This window comes from Ictalurus furcatus, unplaced genomic scaffold, assembly GCF_023375685.1.
Source record: "Ictalurus furcatus strain D&B unplaced genomic scaffold, Billie_1.0 scf6, whole genome shotgun sequence".
Classification (NCBI taxonomy): Eukaryota; Metazoa; Chordata; class Actinopteri; order Siluriformes; family Ictaluridae; genus Ictalurus; species Ictalurus furcatus.
Genome location: NW_026521055.1, coordinates 134,508 through 153,190, shown reverse-complemented (window position 1 = coordinate 153,190; position 18,683 = coordinate 134,508). Strand labels below are relative to the sequence as shown.

At 40.7% G+C, this 18,683-nt stretch overlaps 1 protein-coding gene and 2 non-coding genes across 3 annotated transcripts; all 3 read left to right on the top strand.

Moving 5' to 3' along the window:
- Positions 1-7,539: 7,539 nt before the first annotated feature.
- trnas-gcu (transfer RNA serine (anticodon GCU)) lies at positions 7,540-7,621 on the top strand. Its single transcript has one exon. It is a non-coding gene; the product is annotated as a tRNA-Ser (tRNA).
- Positions 7,622-9,777: 2,156 nt separating this feature from the next.
- Positions 9,778-9,859, top strand: trnal-uag (transfer RNA leucine (anticodon UAG)). Its single transcript has one exon. It is a non-coding gene; the product is annotated as a tRNA-Leu (tRNA).
- Positions 9,860-14,753: 4,894 nt separating this feature from the next.
- Positions 14,754-17,562, top strand: LOC128604953 (dynein axonemal heavy chain 6-like). The gene is made up of 2 exons (XM_053620055.1): positions 14,754-14,839; positions 16,992-17,562. The coding sequence occupies exon 2, from the start codon at positions 17,047-17,049 to the stop codon at positions 17,560-17,562; it is 516 nt and encodes a 171-aa protein (XP_053476030.1). The 5' UTR covers positions 14,754-14,839; positions 16,992-17,046.
- Positions 17,563-18,683: the final 1,121 nt, after the last annotated feature.

Genomic DNA, 18,683 nt, shown 5'->3' with positions numbered 1-18,683 from the left:
ATCCCTGGATCTTCTCCTTTAAAGCTTGGAGTAGGGCACGTTTTTCGGACTCTTCTTTTCCAGGGCTGCCTGCGCTGACTTCATAAGATCCTGTGTCTGCAACATGTTCATGTTCCAAGTAGCCTGGAGACGCAGAGGAGAAATCTCAGATTTCGACCGCTCTACTTTGTGTTTGTGGCCATACTGTGTGTGCATGGGTCTACCTTGAGGCTAAAAATGCTATTCATGTCTTAAGCAGATTCTTACCATGTAGTCTAGGCTCTCAGTCACACTGTGGTCTCAGGAGTAGAGTAGGTTGATTTTGGTTCCCTGGACAGCGACGGGACTCCGGCCTGCAATCTCACCTGCTATTTCCAGAGCTCCAGCAATCATTGACTATCAGGCAACACACGACTGCAGAGATGAAGAACAGAACACACACTTGCCTTCATTTATACTAAATAATGAAGCTACATGAAAAAAATACACGGTACAACCCAAAGTCACATTCTTCTGTTATCATTCCATATCTTCCATATGTCAGTCCAGAATTTCACCATTTTGTGATCACAGAAATTAACACAAAATCAAGAAACTCCACAATATTCAGAGGAGCCTCCACTTTTTCAAAGTTACTGCAGATTTGGGCCAAAACATGTCATGACACATCATCACCACAACAGGCCTTCAGCACAGGTTACTCTACTTCCTGAACAAGTGAGGACCCGGATACAAGTTACGTTCACATTCATGGGACAATTCACATTCACAGTTCCAGTGTAACCGAACTCGACCACCTTCTACAGGTAGTCTCGGGTTCGGTACCGCAGTGCATTTCCCAGTCCACATTACGACGGTCACATTACCAACTTTTCATGCAAACTGCTCTGTTTTGGACTAAACTTCCAGTGTGAAAGCCCACTAGAACAGCTACACTGCAGAATTTTTCTGTCTAAAAATGAACAAATTTCAGGTTTTGTAGCTCTTCTTTGATAAATGACAAGATGGTAATATCATAAAATAGTCCACTTTGTATTAAAACCAGACATCTGATGCTCACTGTGGTTTATTTAATCTTCAACAAACTGCAAATGTAAATAATTGTTCAGTGTGCACCCCCTTGTGGTCAACTCTTTCATAGGGGCTTGTACAAGTCAGAACAATCAGCCCATTCTTATCTTCTCATCACTTACTGTCTCTATATATGATCATATGGACAAAAATAACTTGTTTACAGATCTTGGTGTAAACATGTAAGCAAGCAATATATGGCAAGTTAATGTTCCTCATACCTTCACCTGAAATAAGGCATCCTGTGTGCACAGACGAATATCACAGACTGTGATTAGATCCACTCCTGCGAAAGAAGAAATCAGATCCACAAAAAAAACTATTAGTAATTCAGTCTCCTGCAGCTAAAAGCCCCAGTAAAAGATAACTCTCTGATGGTTAAAGCTTTGGAGGAAAAGTGACACCACAACTCTGGAAAGTTCCATCCATATTGTTTGCTGAGTGTATGAGATGATGGTACTTAACACTCCCAACAGACCTGCTTCCACACACACGCCATGCACTGCCACCACCACGGGCTTTGGACACTACAGACACATCAAACACAAAGTTCAGTTTATATACCACAATGTATTACTCGAATAGGTTATTGATTGTACAAATACTACATGCATGTAAAACCCCTACATGCTTTGTGTTTAATTTATGTAAGGAATAAACATGCGGTTATAGGAAAGTAGTCAACAATCCAATGAAGTGGAGTGACCGTTACCACCCTAAGGTAGAACTGCACATTCTGAAGTGTTTTATTCCCCTTATACCACAGCAAGTTGTCAACAAGTGCATTTCTTTATTAATTAAAGAAGAACATGTCATACACATTAATCTATTTTAAAGGCTGACCGATAGTGGATCTTACAGACGCCGATAACCAAGTCGGGTAGCACCTACTAATAACCGATTACTACTGAATGAAAATATAACACTCAGTGGAAAAGTTAAGTTCACTTTATTACAAAAATAAACAGTACTGACCGTACCATGAAAATGTACTGCACTTTTTCTAATGAAATAAACATATATACAGTAATATATATATATATATATATATATATATATATATATATATATACACTATGAATAAAAATTAAAGTAAATAAAAAGATGTACAGTATTTCACAAAAAAGTGAGAACACCCCTCACATTTCTGTAAATATTTGATTATATCTTTTCATGTGACAACACTGAAGAAATGACACTTTGCTACAATGTAAAGTAGTGAGTGTACAGCTTGTGTAACAGAGTAAATTTGCTGTCCCCTCAAAATAACTCGACACACAGCCATTAATGTCTAAACCGCTGGCAACAAAAGTGAGTACACCCCTAAGTGAAAATGTCATTTTACAGTTCAACAAACTCTCCTCCAGTCATTTACACTCTATGGCAACTTTTTACGGTTTTGCTGTATGGGCTGTGTTCCAATTGATCTGTGTTTGATCATTTCCTCCCTTCGCTCAAACATTGTGTTTGAGAAGGCCTTCTTAGTTGAACGGTTGTTTTCCTCAGCTTTGGATTTAGCTGTAGGGCCCAGAGGTTTTTGGAGTTTGAAGAGGAGGCAATAAAAGATTTGGAACACAGCCCTGTTTTCCTTTCCGAGGTTCCCCGGCTTTTTTCCGTCACCCGTCACCTCCTAGCCGAGCTCAATTCTGCTGCAGCTTTTTAGCCACAAGCTGCTGGTGCTTGACTTCTGAGGCCTTATCCTGTTAAGCGGCCGCACTATGGCAAAAAGGAGAGTTCAGTATGCTGACTGTATGAGCTTCAGTTGAATGTGTATGTGGTTGAACTCTTGGTAGGACAGTCCAGTATATTACAGACAAACACAGACGAAAACATCCACAAGGCTTCTACTAAATATTGTTGAATGTCCGCTCGTATGCAACTCTCCAACAATGTCACGTCCTATCGAGAGTTTCAGTCGATGTTTTAAATCTAACCCAATGTGATTTTTTTTTTACTCTGGTGTAATTTTCTTGACCACTTTAACGCAGCATCTCTGGTGTTACTTTTGTCAAAAATGTAGAACACCAAAGACAAGGCAATGACGACGTGATCTCGTTCCTTCGTGTGTTTTTGCCTCAGATTCTGGCGACTGTTCAGACTCGGTTTGTAGCGAAATTTCAAATTCACAAATGCCTTGAACAACGTACATTTTCAACAATCCGTTTAAATCGACTGGTCCATTTCCGCTGCACGGTGGATTAGAAGGATGCACTGTGATCAGTGTGGCGACGTCTGGGAATCGAGTTACTGAAAAGGCCACGAGTTGGAGGTTACATTTAGTTTCTAAGGACATCTGGGCTATTGGTGTCTTTTGGATAGGAACTGCAAAACTTTTTCTATAAGGGTGAAAACAGCTGCATGCTTAGATACTTTAGCTGTGGACAGTTTATCTTGCTCACTGCATTGACGTATGAAGTTTGGACGGGTTCTGTAGAAAGAGATTAACATGAAGGGGGAAAAAAACAAAACAAAAAACAAGACTGAAAGTGAATTTGTCTTGGATTGTTTTATTAATTTTTTTCCATTGGGATGTCAAAAGCTTCTTCAACTTGGCCACAAATCTAACAAAGTCAGGTACATTGTCAAGTATTGCCCCAAAATACCTCTATGGTAGATAGATGTGCTCACTGATCACTTGTACATGTGCTCATTCATACAATTATCCAATCAGCCAATCATACGGCAACACCACAATGTACAACATCAAGCAGGATCAGATGAAGAGCTTCAGTCAATATTCACATCAAACACCAGAATGTAATCCAGTGATTTTATCCGTGGCATGGTTGTAAATGGTCTGGTTTGAGTATTCCAGAAACTGCGGCTCTCCTAGGATTTCCACACACACATACTTGTGTGAAAAACATCCGGTAAGTGGCAGTTCTCGGGGTGGAAACACCTTGTTGACGAAAGGAGAATGGCTAGACTGGGTCAAGTTAATAGGATGGCCATGGTAACATCAAATAACCTATCTTTACATACATGGTGAGCGGAAAAGCATCTCAGGATGTACAGCATGCCAAACCTTGAGAACAGTAGAAAACCTCATTGGATTCCACCCGTGTCGCCCAATAACAGGAATGTGAGGCTACACAGACTGGAAAAAGAGCCGGTTATTCGAGTCTTCAATAGTCCCGTTTCGGTGAACCCCAAACGTCGTGCTGATGTTACATGCTTTCAAAAAAAAGAAATGAAAAGTTTTTCAGTGTTCATTAAATCAGATATTCCATCGATCTTACACAGGGTCACCCTGGAGTCTATCTCAGGGGACTCGGGGCACAAGGCGGGGGCCACCGTGGACGAGGTGTAAGCCCATCATACACCTGTTCACACACTACGGACAATTTACAACGCATGTCTTTGGACTAGGGGAGGAAACCAGAGTACAACCTGGGGGTGTGAAGCAAAGAAGCTAACTACAAAGCCACTGCGCCGACCCTGATACTCCAAAAACTGTATTTTTATTACAGCCTCTCTTTAAACTTGATTTTGCCCATTTTCTAAAATGTAAAAGCGTAAATGCAAAAACGTTTATAGGATTATAAAGAATTATTGACTGGTTTAACTGGAGTTAATATTTTTGCAGTCTTCTTTGAGGGTTACACATTTGGCTCCCTTAAACAGTACGAATCTCCCCATGCTCTTCAGCAAAAAACTAAACAAATAAACCAAAATAAAAACACCTTTATCCAGCACAACACGTGAAGAAACCAGTAACTTCTGGGTCATAGTCAATCGAAAAAAAAAAAATGTTCAAATGAAACCTGGACATTTGACCCGTTTTCTAATCGCTTATTTTTAACTTGAGTGTGACATTGAAAGAATGGAAAATGACTTGTTTTTTTTTTTTTTTCCTCTGTTTCATTTTGGATCTGTAAATGAATAATAAAATAAGCCATTTTTCCATTTTCGGATAATTGGATAATTGAATACGAAAAGAATGAATGATATGATACACGGATTCTATTAATTCAATGGTGTCGAAATTTCATTTCCAAATTCAATGGATTTTCACACTTTGTCTCTGTTTTGCTTCCCTATCAGTAACGACACTTCATTACCAGTTTGATTTATTCAAACGATACCGGTGAAAAGTCCACGAGGCAGGAAAGGCCGTACAACTCAACATTTTAACACCTTCATACAAAAACATGACAAATTGACTGTTTATTCAGTGCTTCCATATATTATCAAGGTGAAAGGAAGGTCTGTGAGATATGAATAATACGGACATAACTATCACGCTTCAGTGTGATGACAGAGCGGACATAAAATAGAAAGTGAAGCCTGTTTGAGTGTTACAAGTACAAAGTGGGTCAGACATTATGGTAATGAGTATCAGGTTGGTGTGTTCATATGCACTGGATGTACCTATGATCTCCCTGTGTTCAAAAAGATCTGTGATATAATAATATATGTAGAGAGTGCTTTCATTATTTCCTGCAATGTAAAAACGATGTACTATGATGACCACTTCAATGCATACTGTATAGAAGATAACCAAATGGATGAGTTTTCTGTCATCTCTGTGAATGAACTGACACACTTTAGGCCATTTGACCAGCAGTGCTCTAATGAGATTAATCAAAGAGAGTACATAGTGCCCAATTGTTATATTTAGAAAGACTTGACCTGAGGGGTCAGTAATGTTAACGCCCTTGAAAAAAGAAAACTATTATAAAGCAACCAACTTGGTTTTTTTCTTTATTTGCCTTTTAGATTTGTAATCATTTAAATGTTATTTTAATTGTGCAGTAGCATATTAACACTTTATAGTGTTAGAGGCAACTCATTTAATAGTATGCAATTAACACTATGAGATTTAATGAATTACTCCTATGAGAATTAATTTCTAACACTACACACTGGTGTTGAGAAACTAACACTTGAGTAGTGTTCAATTTCAACTATACAAAGAGTTGATGTGAAATCTATTAAAGTGTTAAAATGACAGTGTGGAGTGTGGACCCCTCCGGACACTTTAAAAGTGTTGAAATGAAACTCCAATAGAGTGGATTTGTTTCTGTGGATTTTGCTGTGTATGTATATTGTATAATGTTAAAGTGCACACCTTGATTTCTATTATAATAACATTATTAATGTATTTCTAATGTTATTAGACATGTCATTCTCATCACTGCTCCTAGATAACTTAGTGTTCCCTAGGTGGCCTCATCTATTTCACTTCGAGAATATCCACAAATAGGGAAGAACATTACCTTTATCTTTGTAATGTATACAATAATGATCATGAACGGGTTAAAAAGGGGACACAGTAATATAAACCATGTAATATTTCTTACCCAACTCGGGCCTAACTACAAATGTACTCTTATGACAGAATACCGCTGCTGGGAAATTGCCGTTCCCGAGGTTGGGCACAGGAGGGCAGTCAAGCTCCATCAAGCACAACACACAACGCCGCCTGGAACAGAAGGTAGGTTTGGGCTATTTTACAGATACAGCTCATTACTGTGCATTGTATTGTTCGGACATAACCACAATTAACGGCTCTTCTATAAAAACAAACATTATGTAATATTCATAGCACTATATTTATCATAAAAATACTAAATTAATGTATCAACATTTTTCTAATGTTGATAGAAAGCCTTTTACATCATTTACACACACAGATATATATATATTGTCTAGTTTTTACATAAGGACAATACACGGCTCTTCTGCACTGTTCATCATCATCTATAAAACAAACAAACATTATGTAATATACATAGCAGTATATATATATATATATATATATATATATATATATATATATATATATATATATATATATATATATATATATATATATATGTCCCCTTCTCTTTGTAAATATTATCTAAATATTCAAACAGCCCAAGAAATAAAATTAGCTGTTTTCTGAGACGATGAAGTGACTCTTAAAAGAGCCTTTGTGTATATTAGACGGAGTTGTCGTTTAAGCGCATTCTCCGCGAATACGGCAGGCCAGCTGAATATCCTTGAGAGAGATGGAGAAATGTGAAAAGCTAGCACTGTGGCTACGTGTTTCGCAGCCATGAGCTGTATTTCAATGCTTTTTGGCCACAGCATGCTGCCTCACGAACGTCCCAATTCATGCCCCCTTTTCCACAGTTGTTGTGTATATCCAGGTAAGGATAAAAGTTACATTTCCATCCATCCATCTTCTATACCTCGTAATCCTTCTCAGGTCATGGGTAAAAGTTACATTTTCCAAAGAAATTTAACTCGCTGAGATGGGCAGTCCATAGGTAGTCGGTACCTAGCCGCCCAAGGATTGGATTGCATTGCGACGGCTCAACTATGGAATTGTCCCGTTCTGTGAGACCTTTGGGCCGTCTCGCCGCATCGTCACCCTTCAGTTTATATGACGGCACAGCTCATACCTCAAGACTTGAATAAAATCTATTTGAGAAGCAGTCATCTAGTCAGCGAACATTAAACCCTCATTTGCATAGTTTTCGTTAAAAGCGGTGGGCCTCGGACGAGGTGGCCGAGAGGTTAAGGCGATGGACTGCTAATCCATTGTGCTCTGCACGCGTGGGTTTGAATCCCATCCTTGTCGCAAACTTGTTACTTTGCCTCCTCTTTCCAGCAATATCTGGCTTTGTTGCAGTCTGTCTCACACCTACAAACAGGAAGCTTTGTACAGGTCCCTGAACTAGCACTAGAGAGGGTGGAGAAATGTGAAAAGCTAGCACTGTGGCTATGTGTTTTGCAACTGTGAGCTGTATTTCAATGCTTTTTGGCCACAGCTGCTGTAAGGCTCTTGCGTCTCTGGAGGTCCATCAACGCAGAACGCATTCCGCAGTCCAGACGACAGGGGCAAAGAACCTGCACCGAAACCTCTTTATTGCTCCACACACCGGGATGTAATTTCATATGCGTGAGCTATGTCAGCAAGAGGTTAAGGTGATGAACTGCCAATCCGCTGTGCACAGCCCATGTGGGTTTGGATCCTATTTTTCTTGTAAAGACCTTGCTTAAGCGCATTCTGTAAAGGAAGCGTGCATGGTGCAGACATTGTTGGCGTCTGCATGAGCAGTTAGTCTGAAGGGGAAATTAGGGTCAGGTGTTTTCAATCAACGGGATGACAATCAGGTGTGAGTGAGCACCCTGTCTTATTTGAAGAACAGGGATCTATCAAAGTCTGATCTTCACAACACATGTTTGTGGAAGTGTATCATGGTATGAAAAAAGGAAATTTGTGAGGATCTCAGAAAAAGAGTAGTTGATGCTCATCAGGCTGGAAAAGTTCAAAAAAAAAAAAACCCATCTCTAAAGTGTTTGGACTCCACCAATCCACAGTCAGACAGATTGTGTACAAATGAAGGAAATTCACGAGCATGGTTACCCTCCCCAGGCGTGGTCAACCAACAAAGATCACTCCAAGAGCAAGACATGTAATTGTCCACGAGGTCACAACGGATCCCAGGGTAACTTCTAAGCAACTAAAGGCCTCTCTCGCATCAGCAAATGTTAATGTTCATGAGTCCACCATAATGAGTACACTGAACAACAATGGTGTGCATGGCAGGATTGCAAGGAGAAAGCCACTGCTTTCCATAAAGAACATTGCTTCCTGCATGCAGTTTGCTAAAGATCACATGGACAAGACACAAGGCTACTCGAAAAAACGTTTTGTGGACAGGTGAGACCAAACTAGAACTTTTTGGTTTAAATGAGAAGGGTTATGTTTGGGGTTAGGAAAACACTGCATTCCAGCATAAGACCCGTATCCCATTTCTGAAAAATGGTGGTGGTAGCATTACAGTTTGGGCCTGTTTCGCTGCATCTGGGCCAGGACGGCTTGCCATCATTGATGGAACAATGAATTCTGAATAATACCAGCAAATTCTAAAAGAAAATGTCAGGACATCTGTCCGTAAACTGGATCTCAAGAGAAAGTGGGCCGTGCAGCAAGACAGCAACCCTAAGCACACAAGCCGTTCTACCAAAGAATGGTTAAAGAAGAATAAAGTCAATGTTTTGGAATGGCCAAGTCAAGGTCCTCACCTTAATCCAATAGAAATGCTGTGGAAGGACCTGAAGCAAGCAGCTCATGTGAGGAAACTCACCCACATCCTAGAGATGAAACTGTACTATAATGAGGGATGGGCTAAAATTCCTCCAAGCTGACGTGCAGGACTGATCAACAGTTACCGGAAACGTTTGTTTGCAGTTGTTGCTGCACACCGAGGTCACACCAGATACTGAAAGCAAAGGTTCACATACTTTTGCCACTCACAGGTATGCAATATTGGATCATTTTCATCAATAAATAAATGACCATGTGTAATATTTTTGTCTGGTTTCTTTAATTAGGTTCTCTTTATCTACTTTTAATACTTGTGTGAAAATCTTATGATGTTTTAGGTCCTGGTAATGAAGATGTATAGAAAGTTCTAAAGGGTTCACAAACCTTCAAGCACCACTGTAAGTGGGATGTAAGGTCATAGCAGAAGAGCTCTTCCGCAAACACTACCGATGTGACCGTGGACCATGGGGTCTTAAGCCTAGACGAATCGCGTCCAAAAGACCACGCCTTAGCTCTGTCTTCAGCTGGAAATGGTTAGATGTCTCCGGCAGAGCTGGTTAAGCGAAAGGCACTTGAGTCTCACAACAGCCCATTTGTCGCGCCCATGCCAGATTTCTTGTTGTCCGGCAGAATGACCCGGTCACCTTCTTACCACGAACGGGTTTACCACCACGTCAGCCTGGGGTAGTGTGGCCGAGTGGTCCAAGGCGCTGAATTTAGACTCCAGTCTTTTTGGGGACGTGGGTTCAAATCCCACTGCTGCCAGGGTGGTTAGCTGAAAGTAGTTCTGCTTAACTTTCCCGGAACGGAAAGTAGTTATGCTTAACTTCTCCAGTTAATTCTCAGTGGTAGTCCTTATCACTACGGATGCAATATATTTTTCGCCACATGTTGATTCCATGGCGCTGTTCCGAAGCTTGTTGTTTTCTTTTTTTGTTTGTTTTTTTTTTTTTTTTTGAAGATCTACACTTTGAATTGCCTCCGCTACCGCGTAAACCAGTTAATACTTTATTGGCTTTATTTTTTCGGCTTTCATCTATTTTTGTTTATTTCTTTTTTCCCCAGACAGCGGACATTCATTTTTAACATTCATCGTTTTACCTGAGAAAAAAAAGCGCTCTTAGGCGGCAGGTAAAGTGAACTGTACACTTACATTTACATTTATTCATTTAGCAGACGCTTTTAACCAAAGCGACTTATAAATAACAAAATTGCTTATTTACTCAAAAGAAACATCGGTATATTATGAATATCATTTGAATGGTTTAAACTATATATGTAGTGTCAATTCAGGAATATCATTATACGTTTGTATGCCGAGTGAAATTTCTATTGTCTACTGTTCAGTGTCTGTTGTTTGTTCAGTAGTCAAACACACACTTAAAATAAAGTCTTTTGGTAACAAGTGAGCAGATCACACAGTTATGTTAGATTAAGTTAGAATATATTAGAGTAGATGTGTATCTTTTCAATAGTTGTATAATTAAATTTTGGGTCATTGATCTGTTGGTCTAATATGAAACCTATCAAGTTATTTTAAAAGAATCAGTGACCATAATTTTACTTTACAAAACATAATGCATAACTAAGTAAATTCTTTTTATATATTTATTTATGTTAATTGTTCATATCTATGGGTACTATTCAGGCCATCAGCATGAAGAAAAAAAAAAATCCCTGGGAGAATCAACGTGTCCTTCAGGAGAGGCCCATCAGGTGATTTACTTCGGGGCTCATCTGAAGAGGCAAGAAGCATTAAAGACAATCCTTCTTTGCAAGAGAAGTCAACACCTCAAAGAGAAGATGTGGTCAGGAACAATACAGCCTCCCGCTCCGTTCAATCCACCTGCTAGTGGTGTTCCTGAAGACGTACCTCTGACACAGGCAGCAGTTGAGAAGACACCAAAAAAACAAATTAGATCCTGTTTAGCTTGTGGTCAGCCAAATTCTCGTTACATGGGTGATGGCTCCTCTGTACATTTCTTTTAGCAGGCTGGTGATGTTAAATACTTCTACTGCTCCAGGAAAGTCTTTGAGGCATACTCTGCAGAGGGCCTTCTGGTCATCTGTGCAGGTTCTGCCACCAGCCACTAAAACAAGGACCCAATAGCCCTCATATCCACACTGGTTTCCCTGGAGTGGCAGGCAAATACATTTACTGTCCTTCTAAAGTGCTCTCCCTGTATCAGGCACAGGGAATGAATGCAGAGACGACATGGGCAGAGTTTCAGCAGTCCTCATTCTATGAGGCTGAGAGGCAGAGGTGGATTGTTGAAAAGAGAAAATAACTTTGTTGTGAAACACAGTATTTAAGGTCTGTGCATGGCATGTCTGATTGCAAGCCAAGCACAAGGTTGGATTTTGGTAAACAGTTACAAATCCTGTGTAATACTGTTGTCCATGAATCTCATTCTACGTTTTCTGTGCTCTCTCTCTCTCTCTCTCTCTCTCTCTCTCTCTCTCTACCATTGTGGAATTGTGTATAGACAACATTGTATTTAAAAAAACAAAACAAAATTGTCCTGTGTATTTGTAAATATGTTTTATCTAGCTTGTATTTGTAAGTTTTAAAATCTTAGTCCTTATTTGGAATACATTTTCAATAACTTACTATAACACACCCTGCATATATTATTTAGATAGTTATTTTAATTTTGACAAACTGTTAATTTCACATTCTTCTTTGACAGTTAATTTTACACACTGAAAGAGTATCGGAATAGTAAATGTTGACAATGCCGCTTTTAAAAAATTATATAGATACAATATGTAACAGATAATATAATATAAATATTTGAACGGATGTTTTTACGTTAGGTTCGTCCGACCCTCCTCCTGGATTATCCTCGCTTTCTATTGGCTAGTCAGCGCTCTACACCTACGTGTGACTGGCCCCCGCGTGGCAGGTGAGAATTCTACCACTGAACCACCAATGCTTATCTTAAAAATCCATGGACTTCGCAGAGTGCGATTTAAAGCTGAGTACTGTGCTGCTTCAGCAATTTGGTTTAAAATTCTAAAGGAGAATCTCTTCCATATTTCAGCAGCATGGAGTTTGTCCATTACCCTAGTTTTGGGCGGAATTGATAAGGCTTGTTAAGTGCTTTGGGTGAAGGCTCAAGCAACACAAATGTCTCCAAAACTCAGTTGTGCATTGGCCTGGAACCTAACCCGGACTTCACAGAGGGCGCTTTCCAGGTAAGTATTGTGCTGACTCAGCAATTTGGTTTCAAAATTGACAAGGAGCATCCTAAGGCTCTTGTATATTTGAGCAACATGGACTGTGTCTGCTACCCTTTTTTTGGACAGAAGTGATAAGGCTTGCAGAGTTCTTTGGGTGAAGGCTCAATATTCAAAAGTCAGTCATGGGTGGCCGGGAATCGAACCCCGGCCTCACGCGTGGTAGGTCAGAATTTGACCACTGAACCACCAATGCTTAGTTTAAATAACTAAAGACTTCACAGAGTAAGCTGTTCAGGTAAGTATTGTGCCGCTTCAGCAGTTTGGTTTCAGATTTGAAAAGGAGAATCCTAAGTCTCTTCCTTATTTCAGCAGCAGTCACACACTATATTTCCAGATACTGTATAATATTATAATATCTCCTCTCTGCTCAACACGCATGTAATACAGTCTACATACCGTAGAGCAGTGTTTTTCAACCACTGTGCCGTGGCACACTAGTGTGTTGTGAGAGATCGTCAGGCGTGCCTTGAGAAATTGTCCAATTTCACTTAGTCTTAAAATTCTTTTTTATTAAAATTTATTCATTATTATCTGCAAATAATAAGCCATTGTTGCGTGTCTGTGCTGTAATATAGTGACTGGCAGAGCAATGTAATATTCGTCCGGGTGGCAGCAGGTAATTGCCTCCTACCTTCTTAGAGACAAGAGAATTAGTGACGCATGCGACAGGTCGTGGTGGCAGTGATGGAGAAGTTTTTAAAAAGGAAAAATGCAAACTCCGAACTGGGCCCTGGACAAGATTGTGACCCAGGTGAAGGGCCTAGTATGAGTGGTGGTAAAAAGAAAGCAAAGACGGTGAGCTCGAGGCAATACAGCGAAAGCTATCTTTCGTTAGGATTTACTTTCACCAGCGATGAGATGACCCCGACTCCATTATGCTTGGTGTGTGGCGAGAAGCAGTCCAGTAGCACCATGGTGCCGAGCAAGCTTAAACGCTATCTCCAAGCGAAACACCCGTCGCTTCAAAACAAGCCGATGGACTATTTTGTTTGCCTGCGTGAAAACACCGAAACAGGCAACATTAATGAGAAAAACCACAAAGGTAAATTAGAAAGCCCTCAAAGCTAGTTGCTGAACTTGTAGCTAAATGAAAAAAATCCCACACTGTGACAGAGACGTTAATACTACCTGCCCGCAAAGACACTGTCAACGAGATGCTCGGCCCTGACGCGGTTAAAGACATATCTAAACTCCCGCTCTCAGATAACACAATCGCCAGACATATTGATGACATGTCTACAGACATCGAAAGCCATGTTTTGGAAAAGATACGCATCAGTAGGAAATTTGCGTTGCAACTTGATGAGTCTACGGATATTCTCAGCTCTTGGCCAATGTGCGTTTTGTGGATGGAGATGCCATTAGAGAAAACTTCCTATTTTGTAAGGCACTGCCAGAAAAAACAACAGGAGAGGAAATTTTTTGGGTCAAATCGGAATATCTTGACCAGGGAGGACTTACGTGGGAAAATTGCACAAGTGTTTGCACTGATGGAGCTGCAGCCATGGTCGGGCACACCTAAGGCTTCGTTAGCAGAGTGAAGGAAAGAAACCCAGATCTTATTGTTACACACTGTTTTCTGCACCGTGAGGCCTTCGTTGCAAAGACTTTACCAGCAGAACTAATTCCTGTGTTGGATGATTTTGTGCGCATAGGGAACTTTGTAAAGACACGACCTTTGAAAAGGTATATTTGCATCTTTGCGTGAGGAAATGTGAGCGGAGCATAAAGCCTTATTGCTCCATACGGAGGTCCGATGGTTGTAGCGTGACAAGTTGCTGGCCCGTGTGTATGAGCTGCGGGAGGAACTTAAAGTGTTTCTGACAAATGAGAGGTCTGATTACTCAAATCTGTTTGAAAGTGATGAGTGGTGTGCAAAGCTGGCATACCTGGCAGATATATTTCATCATCTGAATGAACCGAACACACGGATGCAAGGCCGAAATGAGAACCTGCTTACAAGCATGGATAAAATAAATGGATTCCATTTAAAGGTGCACCTCTGGCAACAACATGTGCAAAGTGCCAACCTTGAGATGTTCCCACTCACAGAGGAACGGCAAGATCACCCTGCTGCACTGTGCGAGGTAATAGTTAAACATCTGAAAACTCTTGAGGAGAAGTTGTCATTTTATTTCTCTTCAGCCTCCACTGAATGCCTTGACTGCTGTTGGAAAGGACATGACTTTACAGGAGCAGGAGGAACTAACTGAACTGAAACAAGATCGTGGTTTAAAGCTAAGATTTGCTGAACTTCCTTTGGACAGTTTTTGGTTGACTGCTGCCAAGGAATTCCCCATTCCGGCCAACAAAGTTTTGACATTACTCCCATTTTCCACAACATATGTGTGTGAGCTGAGCTTTTCAAGCCTAACTGCTATAAAAACTAAAAACAGAGAGAGACTGAAAGCTGTTGAAGAAGAGCTTCGTGTATGCCTTTCTTCAATTCCTGCCAGGATATCAGCTTTGTGTTCATCTAAACAGGCCCAGGTTTCACACTGAGTGAGTATAAATGAATTGAGAAACTATATTGTAATTATATATACTGTATTAGGCTACAGAGTGTCATTCTGTAACATTTTTGGTTGGTGGTGTGCCGCAAGATTTTTCCAATGTAAAAAATGTGCCATGGCTCAAAAAAGATTGAAAAACACTGCGTTACACTACACAATTTAAGAAGCTACACTTACTTCTGCTTCCATTGTAACACTTTTCAGTTTTGGAGCAACAACAACAGCAGCAACAACAACAAAAGTGTTGGAACAAAATAAATCTTATTTTCCATTCCAGGTTGCAGGTATTCGCGGGTGCAATGCAACACTGTTCCACACACAAATAAGTCTTTTGAATGGTTAAATGACTAAAATCAGAAAGCGCCACCAGCATATCTGACAAAGATGACTCATGAACCAATTCTTTAATCACTAGCTGAAAACGACGTAATGAATTTACACAAACGTCAAATAACAAATACAACATTCTACTTTCTCATGAATATGGTATAGTGCATTGCTTAATCAGCAGTTTTTCTTAGAAAGACAAGATATTTAAATTGAATGAATTTAATGAAACCACACATCAAGCTGTCTTTTCTAACAGAACATTAAATTTAGCATTAGCTCCCAGTTCTAGAAAGTTCTAGCCAGACATTCAGGGGGAAAGAATCAGAACAAAATGTAAAATAAAAAAAGTAGTGAAAGATGAAAGTGAAGGAATAAACGAGGGGTTTGTGTCTTAGTTGTTGAGTAATTAAAAACTAAAAAAAAGGCTGTGAGATTCAGCGTTTGTCACAACGATGCCAAACGCTCTGCGTCTCCCGACTATTTCTTTGGGATTGTTCCCAAACCGAGAAATCAAGGTTCTTCAGTCATGCTTCCCCCACAATCAAGCTTTGGAGTTGACTCCATATTCACAATGACTATAGAGTCGACTCCAAAGCTTGATTCCTTTGAATCGACTCTATTCCCATTACCTGGTATCTACGAATTGACACCAGGTATTAGGAATCGCCCTGTTAATCATGATAATGATCCTATGTACTTAATACTGTGGGTTGTTCCCCTAACCTTTAATTCGAGATTTGTGCTGAATCGATTCTTGGAACAGACTCACTCAGTGTTGCAATCGATTTCAGAATATTAGCAAGGGTTTGAATCGTTATCATTTCCCTTGCTTCCACTTGTAGGAAGCTGCCTTAATCACGATGAACCCAGGCTACGCAGGCAGGACCGAGCTCCGGGACAACCTGGAGGCCGCTTCAGATCCGTCTCCATGATTGTGCCCGACCACGCCGTCATCGCAGAGGTGTGCTCGGGTGCCGTCATTCATTACATTATGTAATGAACGCAATAACGGATGTATTCTGGCGTGTTACAGAACTGTTTCATGTTGTCTTTTTTGCTGTAGGTGGACTTGTGAGCTGAGGGCTTCAAGTCCAGTGAGACTCTGGCGAAGAAGATGATTCAGCTGTATAAGCTGTGCAGCAAGCAGCTTTCCCGGCAGGACCACTACGACTTCAGCATGAGAGTCGTCAACTCTGTTATTGTCATGGCCGGGTATGTCCGTCTACGAACAGGGTGAACATATTAGATTAGATTAGATTCATCCGTTGTTTTTTCTAAATTGTTAATTAAAACTATCTATAAATGTAACAGATGTCTTGCTGGAATAAATCGAGCGTGTGTGTGCGTGTGTGTGTGTGTGTGTTCCAGGTCTCTGATGCGAGAGAACCCACACCTGAGTGAGAACGTGGTGTTGATTAGAGCGCTACGATACTCCAACCTGCCCAAGTTACTCAAGGATGACGCAGAACTTAAAATAAAATAAATTGATAAATAGTAAAGAACGCCAAAGCTTACATATGGAGTATCAAAGGTCATTATCACAGGATCACTGGAATCAGGCACTAGGAGGAAATTCCAGGACAAATTAGGAAATACAATTAACTGACATTTGCAAATTCTTTGCAACTAAAAAGCTGTAATTATATACTATATAACTTTTTTTTAAAGCATTTAAAGTATATAACATTAGCACCTTGTAATGTTATACCAGATGAAAAGTAAAGAATCCTGGAACATCTGAACATCCATAATCTGAAAATCTTGAACCTAGTGTCAATCGAGTCAATCCAATCCTTCTTGTGTGCGTTTAGCGGTATTCTGTCGGACCTCTTTCCTGACGTGGGCGTCCCCGAGCATGACTACGGCATGCTTCAGTCGAACATCGAGGCAGCTCTATGCTCCCGCTCCCTGCAGCCTGTCTCCAGCCTGACCACCAAGGTGATCCAGCTGTACGAGACCATGCTGGTGCACCAGGGTGTCTTGCTGGTGGGCCCTACAAGAGGCGGTAAAACCACAGCGTACCGTGCCCTCGCTGACGCACTGCGCACCCTCCACGAGACAGAGGGCTGCGAGGTGAATCTCTTATACAAGCCCATCGAGACCGACGTGCTCAACCCGCAGTCAGTGAGCATGGATGAGCTGTATGGTGAAGACGACCCTCTCACACGGGAGTGGAGTACCATCAAACCGTCTCTCGGCAGTGACATCGCCGACACGCACAAGTGGGTGGTGAGTGACGTACCTGTGACGTGCCTGTGGATTGAGAAAATTACCTCCGTGTTGGACAACAACAAGACGCTCTGTCTGGCTAACGGTGAAAGGATCAAGCTCACACCTTCTACACACATGTTATTCGAGGTGTTACCCATCAGACACAGGTAGCATCGGTCCTAAAAAACCATCACAAACAAGCACAAGCATGTCATTTCCAAGAAGATTTTTTTTTTTACATTAAACGCGTTCCTGATGGAAAGGTCACACACAAACGTATCTTTAAGACTTCACTCTTTCACATGCCTATAACGAGCGATAAACGCATTCGAAGCATGTTATAAAGCCTCCGTAATTCATTACGCATAGTATTTAAATAAATATTATTATAATAACATGCACTACACTACATTATGCATTATGAATTCTTAACGTATTGTTAACACGTCTTTACTGTGAGCGGGATGATGACCAGACGGAGGCAGGCTCCCAGGTACTCATATCCGTAGACGTACTGATACAGAGCCATTCTGGCCACGCAGTTATCCAGATTCACATCCCCAGTATTAGCACAGCTGCCTCTGCCACTCAAAGTTACTGCTCGAGTCCACCTACGTGAACACATACACAAAGACATGTGATATATATACGATCTCATTGTATACGAATTGAGCATTCTCGCTGACGATATAGCGTGGATAGTTTATAATGAGTGCGTTCATACTGTATAAACCTGGGAACTGATTTGCATATGCACTGCTGTCAGAGCTGCAGTTATTTTTAAAAGATTTATTAACAGCTTCTGACCAATCAGATCTGACCACACCCATGATTCCCTTCGCTCTGAAGAGAAGGTGTGTAGCTGTCTGTACCCTTTCATTGACGAGCTCCGTGACGATGTCTCTGGCGTGGACATCCACAGTAATGAGAGCTGTGATGATGCTCTGATGTATTTTGGGTAAGTTACCCAAGAGTGGCCAACACATTCAGCCTCTGTATAAACACACACACACGCACAGAGTAATATTACATATTACACCATACACCATTATGTCATGTAATCAGAGAAGGAAATCTGAACTACAGTTCCCAGCAGCCACTGCATCACAGTCACATGACCACCTGCACCTGGATCACATTCCTGGTAAGCACTTGTGTATTTAGCCAGTTTTCACTGCACTCTTGTCTCACGTTTGTCTTTCTTTACCTTTGTCCCTGGTGCTGTGTTTTTTTCTTTGGTTTATGTTTAGTCTTTGCCACAGTGATTTGCCCCAATGTCAGTGTCTTTTGTA

Coding starts and splice junctions, on each gene's coding strand:
- LOC128604953 (XM_053620055.1), top strand. CDS start 17,047: ATGCTTCAGTCGAACATCGAGGCAGCTCTATGCTCCCGCTCCCTGCAG.